The sequence below is a fragment of the Equus quagga genome, chromosome 20 (assembly GCF_021613505.1).
Source record: "Equus quagga isolate Etosha38 chromosome 20, UCLA_HA_Equagga_1.0, whole genome shotgun sequence".
NCBI lineage: Eukaryota > Metazoa > Chordata > Mammalia > Perissodactyla > Equidae > Equus > Equus quagga.
The window spans coordinates 34,848,016-34,870,672 of record NC_060286.1 but is presented as its reverse complement, the minus strand read 5'-3'; the positions used below and the strand labels follow the sequence as shown (position 1 = coordinate 34,870,672).

At 40.6% G+C, this 22,657-nt stretch overlaps 1 protein-coding gene across 1 annotated transcript in view; it reads right to left on the bottom strand.

Annotated features, from left to right (window-relative positions):
* Positions 1-22,657, bottom strand: part of UNC79 (unc-79 homolog, NALCN channel complex subunit) — a 195,508-nt gene that overhangs the window by 94,352 nt on the left and 78,499 nt on the right. Inside the window, exons 17-25 of the mRNA XM_046647730.1 lie at positions 21,830-22,057; positions 17,053-17,194; positions 13,700-13,779; positions 13,467-13,615; positions 8,194-8,351; positions 5,016-5,197; positions 3,070-3,271; positions 2,242-2,421; positions 733-798 (exon numbers count right to left, since the gene is read on the bottom strand). Coding sequence (XP_046503686.1) covers positions 733-798; positions 2,242-2,421; positions 3,070-3,271; positions 5,016-5,197; positions 8,194-8,351; positions 13,467-13,615; positions 13,700-13,779; positions 17,053-17,194; positions 21,830-22,057 — 1,387 coding nt within the window. The remainder of the gene's footprint in view (positions 1-732; positions 799-2,241; positions 2,422-3,069; positions 3,272-5,015; positions 5,198-8,193; positions 8,352-13,466; positions 13,616-13,699; positions 13,780-17,052; positions 17,195-21,829; positions 22,058-22,657) is intronic.

Genomic DNA, 22,657 nt, shown 5'->3' with positions numbered 1-22,657 from the left:
AAATGTTCTATAGCATGACACATAGGTGGTAGTTACCAAGTTTGTTTTGACAAATAAATAGGTATTTGGAAACTTTACAATCTTCCCAAAGAGTGGTGGCAACATCTGTGTAGTTAACATTCAGTCTATAATAGCCTTGCCAGTGTCCCTTCAACCTTTAGGATACTTCATGTTAAATTGTATTCTATCATGGAACATCAAACGATAGTTACCCTGTACTGAGCTGAATATGGTCCTATGGTCCTCCAAACAAGGGAAATCCTTCTTTCTCTGAGAGACAGAAATGCATGCAGAGTTGCAAAGAATCAGGAATGGCTAAGGGGATGAGTGAATGATGGTGGTTCAAATGTATAACCTTTTAAAATGTAAATGAAATGTATGTCTTTCCTATAGCAGATATACATGAACATAATATTTCTATGTGTAAATACACATACAAATATTCGTACTATGTATAGTTCTAGTCATTGGCTCTCTGGGGAAAAGTGCATACTTGGGTAACATGATGCTTCTCACTGGACCAAAAGTTAACCGGATCAAGTCATCAGTCAGTATTAAGATGGAAAGAACTGCTACATCAGGGGCTCAAACTGTTGAGCATCTGGGGTAAGACCCTTCGAGCTTGCAAATCCTAAGTGTATCACTCTGGTCCAGTTAGAGACACGGTACTCTTTACCTTGTCCACCTGTGATAGGCACTTGTACATGGCCCTTCAACGTCAGAAGTACCCACCTGGAGTCTGTTCAGGTGTCCCACCGAGAGCTGGAGCAGACTGCTCATGCCTGGTCAACCTCATAGCTTAAAAATCAACAACAACTCTATTTAAATAAGCATTGAAAACAACTTGAGTCTAGAAAATATACTCAGTGCTAACGGCATAGGATAGTAGGGGCAAGTTTAGTTTTCCTATTTGTAATTAACATCACATAAAAGATGTTTATGTCACAAAAGGTTTGTGGTTTTATTTGAATCTCAAGAACATCCTTCAATGTTACTTCAATTCTTAATCTTCAAAATTGACAGGTGACTCAATTGACAAGAAACAACAATAAATAAACTTTATGTCCCAACCTGATCCCTTAGATTATAAAAAGGCTGGAAAATTCATATAGAAATTGTAATCTCTTTAATCTAAGTATTGGTTTCTAGGATCTGACTCAGTTTCCCCTGGGGCCTAGCGCTACCACAAGTTATTCTTACATGGCCACCTGTTAGTATCCTTGCTCCTGAAAAACTGGGTTATTGATTGCTTAGAGGGCTTTCATTGACTCTTCCAAAGTTCCAAATGCCACATTTCCACAACTTGTCATCAAAATAGAGGAAAACACAATAAATCAAATCAAATCATATTTATGATTAAAAATGGTTACGTTACATAGGCTGTCTTCTAAGAAACGCCAATGGAAAAGCAAACTTTTCAGCTTCTGACAGGATAAGAAATATGTTTTGTGGTGTTATTTTATTACCTTCACAGCAGTTATTTAAAAATTAAATCACTTAATAAATTTTACAAGTTAGAAATATATTTAAATATACTCATTCACTAACATGGTGATTTAGTTATGAATTTTTAATTATTTGACATTCATGAGCCATTGCTAATCATTAGAGTTCATTTAGTCATTTGGTAATGTGTTCCTTTTAAAAGTGCAATATAAAGAAAGACCTTTAGAAAACAAGTATATAGGGTCTTTTTTTTTTTTAGGTTGGCGATGAAGCTTGTTTTTATTTATAAATTAGCTAGTGAAGTTGGGCAGAAATTCAACTTCTCCTCAGCCTGATTTTTCTTTTCCGTTGCACCATTATTTTTGGTTTGGCTGCCTCTATCATGCATGAAAGGAAAATGCTTCAAATTCCCACTCGACCTCCTAGCTGCCATGGGTCCTGTCAGTCTTACTCAGGAAGCTCTTAGGTTACAAGGCTGGTGGTTCAGATCTTCATACCCTAGGACTTAGGAGCAAATAATTCTTCTATGTTTCATGACAAGCATGAATGGATTTGCTGCCTTCTACATTTCAAAACAACCTACAGGTGGATGAGGGGTTTGCTTCGCCTGCAAACTGGGAAAAGCCACCCAGGGCACTGGCACCTCTGGGTTGACCCTCTAGGGAATCTGAAGGCCAAAGCTGCTGAATGAGCTCAGTTGCTAAACCTGCTACTCTTGTGAACACTCAACAAGACAAGTCAGCCTCAGAAAGACATTAAACAGATTTAAAGGAAGGATGGAAGAAGATACTCAACGAATTTTGGAGGTTAGGGTCTCAGGGAGGGAGAGCGCCCTCTTGGATTCCGCAGGCCCTTTCACACTGTCTCTCAGGGAACGCACGCTCTTCTGGCGGTTTCTTGCAAAACGAGCCCTCTTGATCTTCCACAGTGCTGCATCACTGAGGTTAGCGACGTTGGTCCTTACAGCAGTGATAGCTTTGCCAAAGGAATTAGAGGTTATCATTTTCCTTGACCAGCTATGTAATACACCTAGTTTGACACAATCCATCTGTGTATATTTTCAATATTAAAATATTTCTTTCAAGGATACATGAATCATTCATCTTCCTTTATGATGAGTCTCATATTAAAAATCATGACCATTGCCTCTCATGACGATCACCTATCATTTTTCTGTTTAGACCATAAGATTAAATTATCTAATTTTTATTATCACTGCATAAATAGTTGATTGCCCAAAGTCTTTTCCCATGTATTTAGAGCTACAGGTAACTGATTAATCAGCATGTAAGAGTGAACTTGCAAGGTGCAAACATATCTCACAAAACTGTTCACAAACATCATAAACATGATGATTGAATGATATTTAAGGAACACACAGTCACAAATGGTTATCATAGGTCCTCAAGGAAATGAGGAGTTTTGACTTTGGAATGCCAGAAAATAGTTAACCTATGGATTACTACAGCAGATATTCAGGAAACGTTTGATGAACTGAGTACGTGAAGTTAAGGCGTCCTCCATAACGGGAAGTGAAACTGCATGCAGACTGCCTTCTGCTTAGCTAACAAGCTCAAGGACAGGAGCTGTGACTGTTTAAAGCAAGGTCTTTGTTTCGCTTACTTGTAGGAAAAGGAAATTCTTTGTTGCAATCCAAATGTAGCTGAGCTTCCAAGGAAAGCGTCTCAAATCTATTGACAAAGAACTCCCAGCTCAAAGCAGGAATATCTTGCTTAAGAAAATGCAAGAGTAAAAGTTTGCTCAATATTGTGGGTCGATCTTTAACCACAGTATCAAACTGGAAGTCAAGACAAAGACACAGACCCTGGAGAAGAGGGGGAAAAAAGGAAAGTCAGATACAAACATCTGAGTTACTTCAAAGCAAATACACTAAGTCAGTGAAAGAAGGCAACCTCCTCAATCCATACTTATAACGTAGAATGATCCAACTGATATAATTTTTGATCATAAGTTTTAGTAGGAAAAGAAAATGCAGAAGAGGAGCTACTCCTAATTGTAGAATATCTCTTAAGTTTTGATTCAGAAATCTGAATTAAATGAATATTACTGATTTTCTGATGCATTTAATAATAACCAAATACACTCAAACGAGTGCTTCTTTTTTTAATCTCTGCAGTTTCTATTAGGAAAAACATACTTTCCAAGCTACATTGTAGAATATCCAAGAAGATGGTCTTTAAAATTCCTTTCAATGCTAAATTCCATGATTCTAAAAGAAAGTAAAGTCATCTTGTCTTATTAGAATGTGAGTGGAACATATAATCTTAAAATATCAAGTTGGAATGGATTGAGCATCCATTTCTCTAATATATGTCTACCATTCCTGTTTTTAACTGAATGAAATTTAAAAAACCATAATTCATCCAACTATTCTATTCATTCCTCAGCTCTCGTTTAATAAGTCCCTCCTATATTCCAGACCCTGAGCAGAAGTCAGACATACAACTACCTAGTCTGATTAAGAGCAGCAGAGAAGGACTATCCAGAAGACAACGGGCAATTTTGACAAAGGAGGTGTGGGTCCACATGCAGCAAAACCCTATAATTTTTCAGATCCTGCTCAATTTGCCCTTTATTAGTGTCTTTTACAGAAGAAACCTTACACTGGATTTCAAGGCAGTGTACACACACACACACAGACACACACAGACAGTTAAGAACATAGACTCTATTACGAATCAGACCTGAGTTTGCTCTGCCACTTAATAGCCGTGTGACTCTGAAAAAGTTACTTAACCCTTCTAACCCTCAGCTTCTCTAACTGTAAAATGGGAACACATAAAGTGTTATTGTTAGGGCTAATAAGATAACGCATGAGGGACATCTTCAATACATGGCCCTGGAAACATAGTACCTATTTGATAAATTTTAGCTCTTGCCATTACTTAGCGTTAATAATAATGATATAATAATCAGGTGCCAACGTGGAAAAACAGTAGATCAGGACGCGGGAGGTTCTAGCCTTGGTTTTCGCACTAATTCACTCTGTGTCCTTTGGTAAGTCACATTATTTCTCTGAGACGTACTTCCTTCAATGATAAAATAAAGGTGCCAAATAAGATCAACACACAGCTCTCTCCAGGTCTCATATTCCATGTTCCTTTGGCTTTAATTTGTGCTGTTTCATTTTGGTAGCATGTTTACCTTCTTATGTTTTGCTGTGACTTATGTTATAATTCATCTGATTTCTCCTAGCGTCTAGTCACTAATGACAAGGACTTCCAGCCCTGGAGCCAGCTAAATGATATAAGATAAACCAGCCTAGTTTAAAATTCTGCTACAAAAAAAGTTATACAAGAATCAGATCTGTCAGAAGTGATATCAGCATATGGACAAAGACTGAAAAGCAGGTATAAACAAATAACAACAAGAGGTCTGTTAATAAGGTGTGTTTCTGGGATGTTTTTCCCAACTGAAAAATTTCCACTGCTACCATCATCACCGTCGTCAGTGTTATATGTGTTTATGTGACAAATGGCTCAGTGACTTAAGAGAGCAGAGCAGAGCACTGTCTGCAGAGCAGATAAGACACATCCAAGGCACGTCACCTGCAATGCTGGCCTCTTTATGGTGTCAAGCAGGAGACCGGCCCTGGTGGCCACTGCTGGGTTGACGTCCTCCACAGCTGTCAGAAAGCAGCAGAAGGCATGGGCCAGGGAGTACTTCAGCAGGTGGTTTTTGGTCACTGAGTGAATATCCAGAAATCTACAAATTACAGCCACTTTTTCCACTGCAACATAAAAGGCAGAGGACCAAAGAAATGGCATTATTTAGACAGTCTGAGAACTGAGCCCACCAAGAAAAAGTTAACTCTGGGCCCCCCCGACACATTGATTTTAAATACCAAAAGGAAGTTCTAATGCCACCTTCTCCAGTGTTCCATTTCATCTGTGCATCTGTGTACTCAGTGCAGTATTTTCTGCAGGCAGCCTTGATTTAGTGCTGGGTTGTTGGGGTTTTTTGCATTTTTTTTTAATGGTCTTGCCCTTGTTGAACTTCCAGCTACATGTCAAACTTTTCAGAATGCCTCCATGCTCATTTCTTTGTCTTTTCCATAGAGGTTCTGCAGGCTGCACGGGGAGGCAGGAGGTGCCCACCAGGTCTGGCTCTCGGTTCTGGATCCCCTACTCCACTCTTAGTATGTCACGATGTGAAATGACAACCAGTCTTCCTGGGGCTATAGAAGCCACATATTTCTTCCATGAATAAATGCACCCTTACTTGATAAATTTCTAAATCTCCTGCAAATCTATGTTAAATGATTCCAGCCACTCTTAAAACATAATTTTATAAAAAGTTATAGTAGCTAGTGAAACAATATAGTTCCGTGCAAATAAAGACATTTCAGTACTTTGCTTAAGCTGTTCCAGCAACCTGGAATATTCTTGATATTATTTTCTGCTTATTGACACTCTACCATCCTTAAAGAATCTGCTGCTGAAATTCCAGCTGTTCTCTGAAGTCTACTTTGCCCTCCTAGAGTGGCCTCTCCATCCCATGAACTCCTGCAAAAATACTGTTCATTTACATACAGCATTTATGTGTTCATATATGGCTATATGACTTATCTCCTTTTGTGTTCTTGAATTATATTTATACCTTTATAGTTTCTTAAACTCTTCTTACAAGTTTATATTTGGTCTTATCAATTAAATTAGGAGCTTTTGGAGAAAAGGAATCAGCTCTTATACTCTTTTTATTGTTCCCATAGTACCTAGTACATATAGGATTTATTCAATAAATTCTTTGATTCACTTATTTAAAAAATATATATTAAGAACATATATACAACTAAGAAATCATCCTAGGTACTTGGGAGGAGATGGAAGTAAATGGAAAAATAAATTGTTATGGACTGAATGTTTGTGTCCTCCCCCAACAAATTCATATGTTGAATGTGATGTGTGATGGTAGGACTTTGGGAAGTAATTAGGTTTAGATGAGATCCTCAGGGTGGGGTCCCCATGATGGCATTCATGTCCTTATAAGAAGAGGAAGAGAGATCAGAGCTCTCTGTCTCTCTCTCCACCATGTGAGGAGACAGCAAAAAGGTGGCCAGCCACCTACAAGCCAGGAAGAGAGCCCTCACCAAGAAAGTGAATTGGCCAACACCTTGATCTTCGACTTTCCAGCCTCTGGAACTGTGAAAAATAAATTTCTGTTGCTTAAGCCCCCCAGTCTGTGGTATTCTGTTAGTGCAGCCCAAGCTGACTAATACGTGAATCGTTCACAAGTCTTGACTTCAAAGTCAAGTCAACTAAAACAGACAAGTATAACTATAACTGAAATGTAATATAAAAAGCTGTAAATCCTACTGAGTTGTAAATAAAATGCTATGGAGGATCAGAAGATAAAGAAATGACTTTATCCACTGGGACATCATTGAGGGAACCAAGAAAGCGGAACTCAGTGTGGGCATTTGAAGGAAGATCAAATGGAGGTGGCATTTGAATAGGACCTAGAAGGGAAGACAATTTCAGGTGGAGAGCACAGAGTGGCCAAGACATGGTTGAGGGGAAGCAGGCAGCAATGGCATGTGTAGAAAGAAGAGAGGGAAATGAGGCTGCAAACACTTGTAGTTAGACCATGGGAGGCTCTGAATGTCAGGTTAAGGGGTCTGAACTGTATTCACTAGGCATTGAAAACCCATGAAAATTTTTTGAGGAGAAAAGTGACATAATCAGGGCTGTGATTCAGAAGATTAATCTAGCAACAATCTAATCTTTAAATTGTAATGAAAGAGCATAAACATTTATCTGCTTTATTTGTATTTAAATGCCTATAAAATGTTACCAATACCATGTTGTTTTTTGCTAGAAAATTTTAATCTAATTCCCTACAACATCACGTGCTATTATATAAATAAACCAGCCTCTGGAATTCATGGGGCAGAAAAGGCAAGAACTCTTTGAGGTGGCCAGATGTTAGGGAACTGAGCTCTAAAGTATAATAGTTAACTCACCTGATGGAACTTCCATTTCTTTCCCAAATTTTTGAGACACTAAAATATATGGAACCATTCTGATGAGGCACACTATGGTATGCCAGCCCCACTTGCTGCCCGTTGAAGATGGGAGTCCTAGCAGATTGGGGTGACAGTGAAGCCAGCAGATGTGAGGCCAAGAGAACACATCCACGTTCCTTCCTGACCCTGTTCCTCTGAGAACTTGCCATTCTAAGCACTAGGAAATTGTACCCCTCACTGCACCAAACTTGGTCCCTGATGCTTCAATGGCAAGGGTATAACAGCAGAGATTCTCAAACTTCACCAATTACCAGAAGAACTTATTAAAAATGTAGATTCCTGGCCTCACCCCCTGAAATTCTGACTCAGTAAGTCTAGGATAGGGCCCGATAATCTGCATCTTTAACAAACATTCCCAGTTACTCTGATGCAAGCAACCTGTTAGATTGACGACATAATTTATCATTCAAGCCAGGACCCATCTGAGAGTAAACAAGGGTACAATTAATAAATACACCTGGACAGCAGGCATAACCTGGGACTGTTCTAGGCAAACCTGTGCAGAGTCACCCTACCTAAGGACACTGCAAAATACTATTATCAAAGAAGCCTGGCTAAGTAGAACCACAAAGAACACCAGCAAGCAGGACAATGCCCTTTAAAAACAAGGGAGGATAAAGGAAGGCCAGAAATAGATGTGGTGCCTGGACACCTGGTTTACCTTGTGACCAGAGAGAATTTTTAAGCTAATACAGAGGTACCTGCTTCAAACCTCATCTTCCAGTCCTTGCTGTTGAAGTTGCCATTTATAATTGTCCAGAAGATGTCAGCACCATGAGGAAGTGACAAAGCATGGAGAAGGAGAGGAACAGCCAATGAAGAGAGCTGGGAAAACTCAGATTTGACGACTCTCCACAGGCTGGGGAATCAAGAAGAGCAAAGTGGTCACAGTTATGATAACCTTTCTAGAAAAAAATCCTATTATCTGAATTTATAGGAAATGTGGTTAACAGGTAGCTAGTAGAGATTCTTTTGGTGAAATTACACTCAAGACACAAGACTTTAATCCTCTGATACACTTTTTCTATGCTCTATTCTATTAATGTTTTTTTTAAAGAAATTACTTTCATGTAACAACATAGAAAAATACTTACGACTTATGTTATTTTTTAACATAAAAATTATATATTATAAATTCAGGTATATAAATAAACAATGACTGTTAAATAATACACAAAATTGATATTAGTTATGTTAAGATAATGGGGTAAGTGATTTTTAAAAAATTTTCTTATAGTGAACATCTGGGGAGTTTTGTTGATTTTTTCCTGCCTACCAGCCTTTTCCTCTTATTCTAGCAAAGAACGACTCTCTTTCTATTAAGAAAAGCCTCTCCATCAACTGGCAGGGCTGTCAATCAAGGTGTCCCACCTTCCCTACTGTAAGAGTGATCACAAACCCAGGTTGATCAAAATACTTCAATGCCATGAACAGAGCAATTAGTCTGGGGTGGGCATATGACCCGAGCCTGGGAAAGCCAGAATCCTTTTCCAGGTATCGATATGATCTGTCTCCTAAGATCTCAGGAACAAAATGCAGTGTTGGTCTAGAGCTGCTAGTGAGCTCTTTCCCACCTCACAGGGACAGCCTGCAGAGAAGAAGCCAACACAGATGGAAGCAGGCTAAGTGCTGGGGAGGGAGGGAGAAAGGGGAGGAGGGAGAGAGGGTGCGCGAGAGCCCTAGTAACGTCTCATGAGTACTGGCCATTCCTAAAACCAGACCACTATGGTCAAAATGTACCTCAGCAATTTTAGCTTAAGTCCGTATCAATTTCTACCAGGAAAATTCTGAATATATATTTTTAGTAATAATATATTATTGGCTTCAAATTTTTTACTCAATTATTTAAAGTATGCCTTTTGTTTGTTTTTGTTGTTATTTTGTTTTGTTTTCTATTTGGCTCCAGAGTTAATATCAGAATCAAAACTATTTGTGACTTTTAAAAAACTCCTAATGCACCACTAAGAGGGGGGGAGTGACATACATCTCCATTTACAGAGACCACGGGGAGGTACTTGTGCACTAGAGTTGCTTGTTTCTGAGAAGACATGCTAGAGCTCTGGAATGAAAAGAAACAATTTTCAAACACCACATGCTTCATCTGAGTCATGGAAATCAGACAAATATGGATCTAATCCCAACACTGCCATTAATTAGCTGCATAGCTATGTGTGAATTTCCTAACTTCTCTGAACTTACACTTGCTTCCAATGTGGGTTATATAAAATGAGATGATGCATCGTGCTTGACACATAGTGGGTATTTAAAAACCTCACACTACTGTTATCATTGTGAAGCTAAGGATGATGGTGCTTCCAGAACACAATAATAGACCCTACACAGAATGCAAAGGAAAAGAAGACGTAATCTGTGTCCTTGTGGAGCTTGCAATTTAGATGAAGAAGGCAAACCAGGTACAGCACTGCTAGAAAACCATCTCAGTGACAAAAGCCATGGATTTGGCCAGTCCCATGTGGCTTTCCCAGTTCTCTAAGGCAGCTTTCTTTGAAAAACACAGAGTGTCCTTTCCCCAGATCCCTTCATTGTCCGTCACAGTTTTTGTGTCAAGGTGGTACTTTGAGGAAAAAACCTGGGCTATGTAGCCCAAAGGCTGAGGCAGAGATCCCATGGCACCAGTAATCCATTTGGCTTGGGTTCGTGCCTGGTAGAGGTTGCTTCAACAATAAAAGATGGCCCACTTAGCATTCTCCCTCCCCTGGAATGCCCGCAGCTTCTGCCTAACTCTTGACCCTGCTCCTTCATCACTTTTGCCTGGACTTGCTGCTTGTCTCAGCTGTCACACTGATCCTTTCAGATTAGTCCTACTCTTCCCCACATCCAGGTCAGCCATGCTACCCTTCACCAGCTCCTCCCACTGCATCTGTAGAATCCCCATTTTATTAGGAGGAACGTTCTTTAGACCCTCCACTTATCCCGTAGTATTCTTCTCTACTGGGTTGAATAATGTCCCCATCCAAAAGTATTCATGTCCACCCGAAACTTCAGATTGTGACCTTATTTGGAAATAGGGTCTTTGTAGATGTAATTAGTTAAGCTGAGGTCATGCTGGATTAGGGTGGGCCCTAAATCTAATGACTAGTGTCCTTATAAGAAGAGGAGAGGACACACACAGACACACTGACACACAGGAGAAAGTGACATGTAAAGATGGAGGCAGAAATTAGAGTGATGCATCTACAAACCATGGAAGGCCAAGGATTGCCCTGGCAACTGCCAAAAGCTAGAAGAGGCAATGAAGGATTCTTCCCTAAAGCCTTCGGAGGAAGCACGTCCCCACCAACGCCTTGATTTCAGACCTCTAGCCTTAGAACTGCGAGAGGATGAATTTCTGTTGTTCTAAGCCTCTCAGTTGGCAGTAATGTTACAGCAGCCCTAGGAGGCTAAGGCAGCTTCCCTAGCCTCCACCCTAGCTGAAACCTGACATTTTCCTGGTAACACAATTTCCCCTTAACCCTCTCTGTGAGTCTTCACCCCAGTGTTCCCTGGCTCCAAATGATCCTTGCTTCCCACGTCTTCCTCCAGGCCTTCTCTTACCAACCTCTTTCTTTTGAAACCCATTACATCTACTCGTAGGGCCCTTCTCCATTCCTTGGTGAATATGGTACCTGCTCAGTCTTCCTCCTCACCCAAGCCTCTGCTGATACCTTTAGTGAATCAAGCTCTGGTTTCATAGATCTCCCACTTCCTCAGTCACAGTGGCCTTTATCTCTACTGGCTGAGCCACTGACCTCACCTCTCAAACACTGAGAACACTCAACTTTCCCCCTCTGACCCTGACTCAGACTTATTTTCCCTCTTTTCTATACCCTTCTCCTAAACATCAATCCTCTCCGGCTTCATTGCCTCCAGGCTAGATGAATCCCAGAGTCAACCATTTCATCACTCTGGAATTCCTTGTCGCTCTGATCTTCCACTATTATCAAATCACTAATTCCCACTCCTAAATAAACCCATTGCCCACTTTCTCCCATCCACTCCCAGGCCCTGGAGCATTAGTGAAAAAGAAACACAAATTCCTGCTAACTTGGTCCACCAGAAACTGGTGCTAGCTAACCTCAGCTGGACTTGAAGCTGGCAATTCTTTGGTCATTTCTTGTTGACTCCCCACTGCTTTCCTCACACGGGCTGTTCCATACTTTTTTCCATGTTCCTCAAGCTCCCAACCCAATTTCTATGCCCCCTACCTCTCAGCAGAAGACATCAGCACCTACTATTTTTAAGGTTCAGTCACCTGTTATGAATTCCCATTAACACTTGATTTCTTTTTTCCTCAAAGTCTCTCTCCTTTCAAAGGAAAGAGCATCCCTCCTCTTTTCCACCGTTGTTCTTTTAAAGCATTTTCTTGCCTTCCAGGACCTGGCCCCACCAACCTCTCCCTTTCCTCTGATCCTTTCCCACTGACATAAATATGTTCAGATCTTCTTTATCCTAAAAATCCTTGATGTCACTCCCTTTCCCCTCTAAGTATCTGATGTTTCCCTTCCTTTCCTAACAAACCTTTCAGAAGAAAGTTCTGTGTTGTATCTTTATATTCCTGAAGCCCTTGCAACATGCTCTTTGCACCCCCTTATATGTAAGTGGTTCCCAAGGATCTCTCTTTTCTCCATACTCATGCTGTTAAAGCATAACTCTGTCCCTGTTCATTTTTTTTAAGATTTTCCATAGATCACCAAACATCACTAAAGTCCCCATCTTCAAGGCCCTTCACACTTATGTCCCAACCTACTTCTCCAGCCTCATTTTCCATTTCTCCCCTAAAACCACACCATGCAGCAATAAATAAAACCTTGGTATCACCTAAGTATGCCCTGCTCATTTCTTCTTTCCAACTCTACCATCTGTTTACTTTTGACATTCCCACTTTCCACAAAATGTGCTGCCCATCCCAAATCTCTGCCTGTCAAAATTCTATCATTATCTTAATGCCCACCCAAATGGGATCTGTTCCTGTGCCCTTTTCTAGTTATCCAGAAGTGAGCTCTCCCACCTCTGAACAGTGCACAACCCTCATCCATCACACGTCCCTTGGCTTGAGAGTGACTTATATAGACACAAGGTGACCTTGTATCTCAGTTTATCCAAGATCTTAGTCCACTTTATGCTTATTGTTTTGAGGTTATGAAGATCACACCTATTCACTCTCAAAAGTAAACTAATTCGAATCACAAATTTTGTGGTCGCCTTCTGTATACATAGTATTCAGCCCCTTCCAAACTAGATTGCAAATTCCCAAAGTGCCTAGAATAACAATGTACTTAGTGAGCCCTCAGTAATATCTGTTGAATGAATGAATGAATGAGTAAATGATCAAAAGGAGTAAAGGCAGATAGATCCTCAACTTGGTTTTGTCACCAAGTTAACCTCAACCAACCTTTTCCTTTTTTTTATTACCTCATTCTCTTACATATAAAATGAAGATAATATTTTCTGACTTACTTCCAGAAAGACTGTAACACTCATTTTAAGGTTTTCAGGAAGAAAAACACCATGTAAATCTAGGGCAATATTTTACTATTTTTCTCAAAATGTCTCAGTCATCTCTAAAAAAACACCCTATCAGACAATATGTGGAGAGATTTTAGATGTCTATTATCAGTTCTATTTCAAGTAAGAAATTGAGTCTTTACTCAATTATACTCGGTAAATATTAACTTTAGTACCTATTGACATTTTTATACAGTACACTGTATTCATAAGCCATCTAACAACCAAAAGGCATAATATAATCCTTATTTTGCCTTTTCTATTTCTGCAATATCTAGCAAAGAAAATTACTATTGACATACTTAAAAATTAGACTAAATAGAAGAAATAAAACTAGTTTCTACAAGTGATTAGGCTGCCCTGGCTAAGAAAAATAACCAAATGAGTTGGTAAGTCTTACTCTAACTTTAATTTTCACAGCTAAAACCTAAAATATAAACAAACAAACAAAAAACTTAGGAAGACATACCTTGCAATCAACATATGATCCTGAATGTAGGCTAAAAATTGAGGATGGTCTTTTCTAGCAATGTATAAACATTCTCCATGTAAACAGAGAATCTTCAGGCAATTGAGCATATTAAAAAGAATGTCTGGCTCTTCAAACTTAGCCATTTCCTATGCAAAGAACCACATAGTTACTAAGTTTTCTAAAACAGCAATGCTACCAAACCAAAAATTCAAATATTTCAAAAAATATACCTGGAAAATGGTGTATATTAGTCTCAAAGTGACTGGAAGCTGCTGGTAACAAAACTTTCTTTCAGTATCATTCTTTATTGCTGTGAAGAAATAATCACACAAAGGTTAGCATGATTCCTCCTTTCCCCCACCGCTCATGAACTGATCAAAATCATAAAACCGAGAGGAGTAAAGAGAGATATGGTACATATGAGAAAGTGTTTGTGTAATGTTTTTATTTGCTCTCCAAGTTAGCATATATCCCTTCTATGGTGCAAGTGCAGGAAACCTTCTAGACTTAGGATTCTCAGCTTCCACTTTGCACTGTGCAGTGCATCACGTGTTCCAATGTCTTTGGCTCCATAAAGCGACCCAAGCCCAGCCCTGTGCTCCTCTGAGCAGCTAGTTCTGCTGCTCCCTGGAGGGCCTGGGGCCTGGCTAGGCATACTTTCCTAACTGAAAGGGAGACGAGCAGGCATTGAAGAGCGGTATTCAAGTTGTAATAGCACCCAGCGAGCGATTTATCCCAGGACTCACACAAAAAGGGAACATTTTGAAGAAGTTGAGCATATTCAACAACTACTTGTGGTTTTATCTTCTTGTGAGGATCTCTGAAACCCTCGCTTCTCTTGTGGGAGGTGGTGTTTATGTGCATGAGGCGTGCTAGAGAAAAGGATTCACAAATTAACCAAATGTAGAAATTGGTATAAAATGTTTTCAAATTACCATTATCAGTTTTGGCAATTCCTAGGATCAGAGACAATGGGAGTGAAACCCTCTTGGCATATATACTAAATAGTTTATTGGGGATCTTCCACTCTAATGTATTTTAAATATTTGTTATCAGCATTCAACTCTATTTGGTCTAGTGTGAAAGTTTTAAAAATATTTTTAGTGGAAGACATATCCGACTGCTATAAGAAATAGGTGCCAGGCCCCAAAATGCAGAAAAAGGAAATCTAAAATCTCTAAAAGGAAGGGGAAATCACTGAGCACATGTCAGCTGAGCTCCCCTTCATTCTATGACAGGAGCTCAGGACCAGCGCCTGAAGGCCCAGAAGGCAGAAGCAGGATCGGGGTGCTGAGCATCAGGGAAGGCCGGTCATGGAGGAAAATTAACGGAGGCCTCCCTGAGGAGACAACTTATAACTGTGTCCTGCAAGACAGACAGCAAAAGGAAAACAGACCAGAAGCTTTGACAGGAGGCTTAAGGAGTGTTTGGGGGATATAAATCAAGCAAATGTTTAAAACAACTAGAGTTTAGAACAATTAAGCAAAGAAAAGAATAATGTATAGAAAGATATTGTTTAATTTTAACCATTGTTCAAATAAAATACTACATATAAATAAAAGTTTCAGTTAATTGATTTGTGTGCTATCTTGGGTTTAAAAACTATATTTGCGGGGCTGGCCCCGTGGCCGAGTGGTTAAGTTCGTGCGCTCCGCTGCAGGCGGCCCAGTGTTTCGTTGGTTCGAATCCTGGACACGGACATGGCACTGCTCATCAAACCACGCTGAGGCAGCGTCCCACATACCACAACTAGAAGGACCCACAACGAAGAATATACAACTATGTACCGGGGGGCTTTGGGGAGAAAAAGGAAAAAATAAAATCTTTAAAAAAAAAAAAAAACTATATTTGCGTTAAAGAGTACAGGTTAGAGGATCATAAGTGAAATCCATCCTTCCTTTAGGCATTAATGCCTCATAGAAACACAGCCCTGGGCTTGGGCCTCAGCAAGTAATTAATTCCAAATAACCGGGAGACCTGGGTTCTAATCTCAATCCTGCCACTAACTAGTTGTACAATATTTGGATTTCCAATTCCCAGACCCCCACCCTAGGTATACCCAGAATTGAGGGTGGGTGGGTGGAGCTCGTTCATTTTGTTTGCGTTTCAACTCCTCAGACGATCCTGATGCTCTCTTACAGTTTGGGCAGCATGTTAAGCACAAAGCATAAATTAGGAATGAATAATACGAGCTACATGCCCATGGGCAAGTTGTTCAGTCCATCTGGGATGTATTTTCCTCATCTGCAAAGGAAGAAGGCTGAACCAGATCAGCAGGTTTCAAACTTCTTTTCAAGAGAATCCTTTGTTTGTAGAAAATCTGACTTAGAACTCCAACATATGAAATAGATCAAGTCAGAGCACTCTGGTTGAAGACAAGTGGGCACCTGGGTCTTTATGATTTGCCCCCATGTTCCCATCAATTGCCACCCTAATTAAGGAAGGTCCAGAAGAGACAAGACAGAGCTTGCACATCTCCAAGTACTTGCTGAAAACCAATGAAGTAGGTCATCTCAGGCATTCCTTCAAATTCTCAGTTTCAATGATTGTAAATAGTAGGAGCCGAGATATTCATACTCAACTGGTCATTTATACAATCCATGCAGAAGCAGTTAGTTCCGACCAAGCATTTTGTGGTAATGATGTAGTTACCTTGGTCTGAATAAGACCCCCAGGAGCTACACTGAACCCCACACAGCAGTCACTTAGTAATGTTTGTTCACTGAAGGAATGATGGACAGCCCACGCTTCCCAAACTTTGCTTCAGTGGGTGGGCCACCTGGAAGCCAGCTATTCTAGCAGTTCAAGAGAGTGGAAACAGAAAGATAAAAAGCTACTCAGATTTGCTCCAGGTCCTTACAAATTCCCAGAGTGCCACAGTGCAGATCTAGAAACCAGGCTTTCCCAGAGGCACGTGGGGTCACATCCTAAATTCCCAAAACTCCTTCAGAGTGTGAAGAGCTAGAGTATGATTCTGGCCAGCCTGCTATCTTGCTGTCCTCATTTAGCCCACACAGAGCCTTTAAGCAAACTAGAAAGAGGTGGACATTCCAGCTCTGAGCCAAGCCAACCAGCCTTAGAGCACAAGTTGCACAGCTATACACGGTGAGCCTGTGCAGAGTCCTGGTCAAGCCCCCGGGTGCAGAAGCTGCATGAGCTCAAGTTCCATCACCCCTCTCCCAGAACACTCTGCTTTGGCCAAATGCTCTGAGTAGCTGCTGAGTGTCAGCACCCTTGGCTTTAGCTGTTCAGCCTTGGTTCAGAGTTAACTCTCCATAGAGAACATGATACACCATAAACAGAAAAGTGATCATTTCCACATTAACACGGCAGCTTTTTGTTGATAACAAGCTCCTGCTGCCAGGAAGATGCTCAGTTACCTCTCTTCTACCAGAAGCATATCCTGGATCTGTTCACTTCATAATCTAGGGGGAAATGGTTCATTTGCACACATCTACACTAAGGAAGCCAAGTCTGTACTTGCCCAAGTTGATAGTAATCTAAGAAACCAGTGTGTGAATGTCAGGCCTGTGCAAACTGGGATGTGCACACAGCTCTCCCCCATGAGCCAGCATTCACCTACCAGCATGTTCCATGGGCTCGGTGCGATTTCCTGGGTTCTCCCCATGCTTGGTTGCTGGATTCTCCTCCTCCTCGCCTTCAGGACCAATAATAAACTCTGGTCTGGAGGAAAGGAGGCTATCCTCAAGGCTGTCTGTGGGCTCCTGAAACAAATATGACAAGCAGCCAGATGAGCAGCCCTTGGGGGATGTAAAGAACGGTTCCTCCTGGTTCAAGAAAGATGGACCGAGTGCCCTGTGCTGAGCCCTGGAGGGCAAAAGCAGCTGCCGCAGAAGAGACTTGAGCTTATTTCCATAATGGTTAAAGGAAATTTGGATCAGCTGTTACTGAAATATTTTCATTCCCTTGAAATAAATATGGACAATCTCGAAAACATTGTTAACTCTCCATAAACCTACTTTCCCATAGCTGCTTTAATCCTGTAATCAATGTTCCACTCACCAAATGATTCTAATCCATGCCCATTTTGCTCAATAACAGGACTTAATTAGCAGGGAATAATAAGGGGCTGACTGCAAAATGCTAAGATGCAAATACTGGGTGTCTGGAGAAGTCAAATTTTTAGGAGCAAGAAATTGCTATAACATGTGAGTTAAAGAGAGTTATGGCAACCCAAGTGTTCACCGACAGATGAACAAATAGACAAAATGTGGTATAAACATACAATGGAATATTACTCAGCCTCAAAAAGGAAGGAAATTCTGATATGTGCTACAATGTGGATGAACCCTGGGGACATTATACTAAGTGGAATAAGCCAGTCATAAAAAGGAAAAATATTATATGATTCCGCTTATATGCAGTTTCTATAGTAGTCAAACTCATAGAGACAGAAAGCAGAATGGTAGTTTCGAGGGGGAACGGGGAGTTACTTAATGGGTATAGAGTTCTCATTTTGCAAGATGAAAAAGTTCTGGAGATTGGCTGCACAGCGATGTGAATATCCTCAACACTGTATGTACATTTATATATAATATGTTATATTTGTAAATGTGTATGTAAAACAAGCTGCAAAAATATGTGGAAATGAGAAGATTAAGGAGAGAGAGAGTGCACTAAATATGGCTACTGTTTAAAATATCCATCTCTAGTTACCCTCCTATCCCAGCATTTTTCTTTCTTTCAAGTTCCACCTTCAAATATCCTCTTTTAACATCATCCTCTTTTAGCTAATACTTTAACCAGAAAACATTTTTTTTAAGAATTATTTGACAGCCAGCTCAAAGCAAGAAGGAGATAAAGATTGATAGGATACGGGAAGGATGCCAAGAAGAAAGAAACGAGTGCTTAAAACGGTGGCTGGGAGGGCTCTGAGAGGAGCTTCGGCAGCTTCACGGTTTTGCTAAGGCTGACGCCGTTCCTCAGTCACCCGTGAACAAGACACTACCTCAAAGTACAAACTGAGTCTCGTGAGATGAGATACGGTGAGAAGTTTCCGGCTGCATATTGACTCTTCTACACACGCCCACGTTTCCGTCATCCTCCTCCGAGGCGGCAGGGACTGCAGTGGCCTGTCTGGCATACTAGTCTAAGCCTCCTATAGCCCACCCCTTGTGTCCTCACTCTCGTGCCCTCTGCCTGTCCTGGGAGGGAACTAAAGAGCTAAGGCGGCTGATGCGTGCAGTGGAAGCCACGTGTTCCAAGACATAGTCCTCTTTTATTGATGAGCATCTCTCCCGTAAGACTTTGCGAAAGGAAAACTGAATCCTTTAGCTTCACCTCCAAATTTGATATTTTAGGCACATGACAAATGTCAAAGGCATTGTGCATATGTTCCAGTGGCTCAGATTCTCCACATTTACGCTTATTCCTCCTTGTTCCATGGGTTGGTGGTGTGAAATAGACACAATATAGAACTCCTGCTGGGACAGGGCAGAGGCTCAGGACACCCGCCTCCACCTTCTTCGCCCTCTCCTTCCCTTCCTGAAAGACAGGACTGTACTTCATGTAGCTACTCCCTCAGTGCTTAAACCACAAACTACTTGGACCCATGGCTATTACCACCCACAAGGGCACAAAGGACCCTTAATTTCAGAACCCCTGGGCGTGTTTTAGTCTTTTACTTTTCCTCTCTCTTCTTGACATGATCAACTATTCCCTCCTTTTCTAAACTTTCTCCTACTTTGGCTTCGGAGTTAGTGCTCTCCCTCAGTTTTTCTCTTGTGTCTCTGGCCTCCTCTCGATTGATTTCTGCTCTTTACTTCCCCTGTTTTCCCCTGTTAAGAGCTGGTACTTCCCGGAATTCTAGCCTTAGGTCTTCTCCCTTCTCATTCCGTACAGCCTACCACAACATGCTGGTGACTGCAAACTTTATCTACTTCTGATATTTCTCTTAAGAACCAAATCCACATATCTGATGGTGCTTGGCATCCCCACTTGGACATCTAAAAGGTGTCTCAGTCTACTATGTCCAAGTGTGGCTACACCATATCCCACTCCTGCCAAAAAGAGGGTGTGGAGAGAAGGGAACCCTTGTTCACTGCTGGTGGCAGTGCAAACTGGTGCAGCCACTATGGAAAGCAGTATGGAGTATCCTCAGAAAATTAAGAATAGATCTACCATATGATCCAGCTATCCCACTGCTGGGTATTTATCCAAAGAACTTGAAAACACAAAGGCATAAAGATACTTGTACCCCTATGTTCATTGCAGCATTATACACAATAGCCAAGACGTGGAAGCAACCTAGGTGTCCATCAAGGGACGAATGGATAAAGAAGATGTGGTATTTATACACGATGGACTACTACTCAGCCATAAGAAATGACGAAATCCAGCCATTTGTGACAACCTGGATGGACCTTGAGGGTATTATGCTGAGTGAAATAAGTCAGAGGGAGAAAGCCAGATACCATATGATCTCACTCATAAGTAGAAGATAAAAACGACAAAAAAAAAACACATAGCATTGGAGATTGGACTGGTGGTTACCATTGGGGAAGGGGGCGGGGGGAGGGCAAAAGGGGCGGTTAGGCTCACATGTGAGGGGATGCACTATAATTAGTGTTCGGGTGGTGAACATGATGTAACGTGTACAGAATTCGAAATATGATGTACATCTGAAAAAAATAAAAATTAAAAAAAAAAAAGATCACTTCTCCTATTACAGTAACAATCTGCTGTAGATGGCAACGTTATCAGCTCCCAAGCCAGAAAACGTGGATTTGTCCACAACTTTTCCACACTGGAACACCGAGTGCTGCTCATTCTCTTTCCTAAAAATGCGTCAGGCCCTCCCCTTCTCTTCCTCACCACCACCTCTCAGTTCAGGCTCCCTTATTCTCTTCCCTGAGTGACCACATTAACCTTCTGACTAGATTCCTGTCCCGAGGGCCAATCCTCCAATCTCTCTCCTCGCTGGCCAAATGAATTTCTCAAATTCATTGAATTCTACCACTACCCTGATTCAACTTCTTTAGGATTCCCCCACTGTCGCCAAGACAAAATCCAAACTTCTTAGTTTGGCAGACAGAGCCCTTAATAAATGTGAACATAAAACTGAGTCTAACTTTCTCCACTCAACTCTCACTACTTTCCCATCCTCCTCACCACTCTCGCAACACTGAACCACCTGAAGTTTCCTGAGTGTATCATTCCCTCCTTTCCGCTGTATCATTTAAACAGAGAGTTTTCTGGGTGTCCAAGTGCTTCTCTCCTACCACCTTCATTTCATTGACTCCACTCCTCCTTCAAATATAAGCTTAGGAGCCACCTCCTCCAGGAAGACCTTCTGGATCCCTATCACACCTCTAAGCTAGATTTGTTCCCTCTCTGTACTCCCATAGCTATCTTGTTCATATCTCTCTCATAATGCTCATCACTCTGTCCTATGTTTTTTCATTTAATTAAACATTTTCCTGATTAGACTCTAAGCGTCTTGATTTTAATTTGTTTTTGCATCATCTTTTACTATAACTGTTTCAAAGTAAGTACCCAATGACAATGTTAAAAGACCATACTGTTAGAGATGTTATTTTGCGACAGGTAGAACTAATGAGTTAAGTGGGCCGAAAGGTATTTACAAACAAAAGAAACACTTTACTGTGTGTATGCTATACCTCAAAAAAAATTTTTAAAGAAGTCACTTTCTACCTAGACAACCTTAGGAGACAGGAAGAAAAAGAGAAGATGGCAAACACTGACTCAAATAATTCAGGTCCATCTACCTAGGATGGTATGAGGGTATTCTGGTGATGTGTGAGTCTTAGCAGGAGAGCAGGCTAAACAGGGAATAACAATGTATGGAGTAGCTAATGTATGGCATATATTAACTGTTTCCTGTTCAAATGGTTTTCTTGGAAAGCAGGAAATAAAAATGAAGTTTTTATTGGTTGTTGATGAAGTCAATGGATTTTAGAAACTGAGGTCACCTAGGAATTCTCAGTGTCCACACCCAGTCCACTTACTCAATATTTGATATGCATGTTTTATACCATTCACTGTTATCTAAACTTTGTAATATAACTTTGTGATAAAAGTTATTTCAAGAATATCAGTAATGCCTTGTATTTATGAAAATTTTATGAATGGATGTGCTACAACCCTACCTCCAGACTCAAGAATTCTAAGTGAAGAATTCTGTATCATGTAGTTCCATCTCATACCCCCTTCCAGAAGCCTGAGTTGGTGGAAGGAACAGGAAAACTCTCTTTTAACACAGTCTCACGTATAACCCAGCATGGAGCATAAGATAACACTGGAGGAAGACTCCATCACACCAGCCACTGCAGTCCTTATTACTAACAGAAATGGCTCATCTCATTTCATCCACTGCTTACCACCAGCCGGCTTTCTTCTTTAGGAGCCAGTCTCTCCAGGAGTTCACAAGCAAGCTGATAGCACAGAATACTAGACTGACATAAGTTACACTCAATTGCTTTTTCCTCCTTCTGGCATGTGTGGGAGCCCCCCCAGGGGGCTTGGAAGACATTGTTTATAATGGAAATAATGTCCTTTGATAGGCTGTGCTCTAAACCCATCGTGATCCCATCATCTTGTAACTCCATCTGAAAGACACCAAAAAAAAAGGCCAAAAAAAAAAGAAGGAGTTTGGTCCTTTTGTCCAATATTTCATTGGCATACTAATTGGGGATAATTTTCACTAACTGACAATATTAAATTATTTAAAGATGATAAGGCTTATAGAACATGAATATACATTGTTTTCCATGGATTCTTGTAAAAAGAATATAAACACAAGACAAAGTAATGGGAATTATTTTTAAAATCATGTAGGACATTTAAAAGAGAGGTTTTTTTCAAATTTATCACTTTGTGAGATTTACACATTTAAAAAAATGCTCCTGACTTGGTGTCCAGATCTTGATTTCTAAATACCATCATCCACTAAAAAGAACCAGGGCTCCTTGAGGAAATGGCTGATTTCAGGATTGGGGCTAGGAAAATATAAAATGAGCCTGGAACATCTTGTCATGCCAGCAATTAAGGTAGTGTTCAAAGAATGATGAGAACATGTCAAAAGAACACAGGAGCCAGCTCAAAGGGACTCTTACTGGCCAAATATGGACAGTATGAACATCAAAATAAATAATCATAGTAAAAGATTTTAAGCCACTGAATAAAATAAGAGTCCATGAGTACATGCG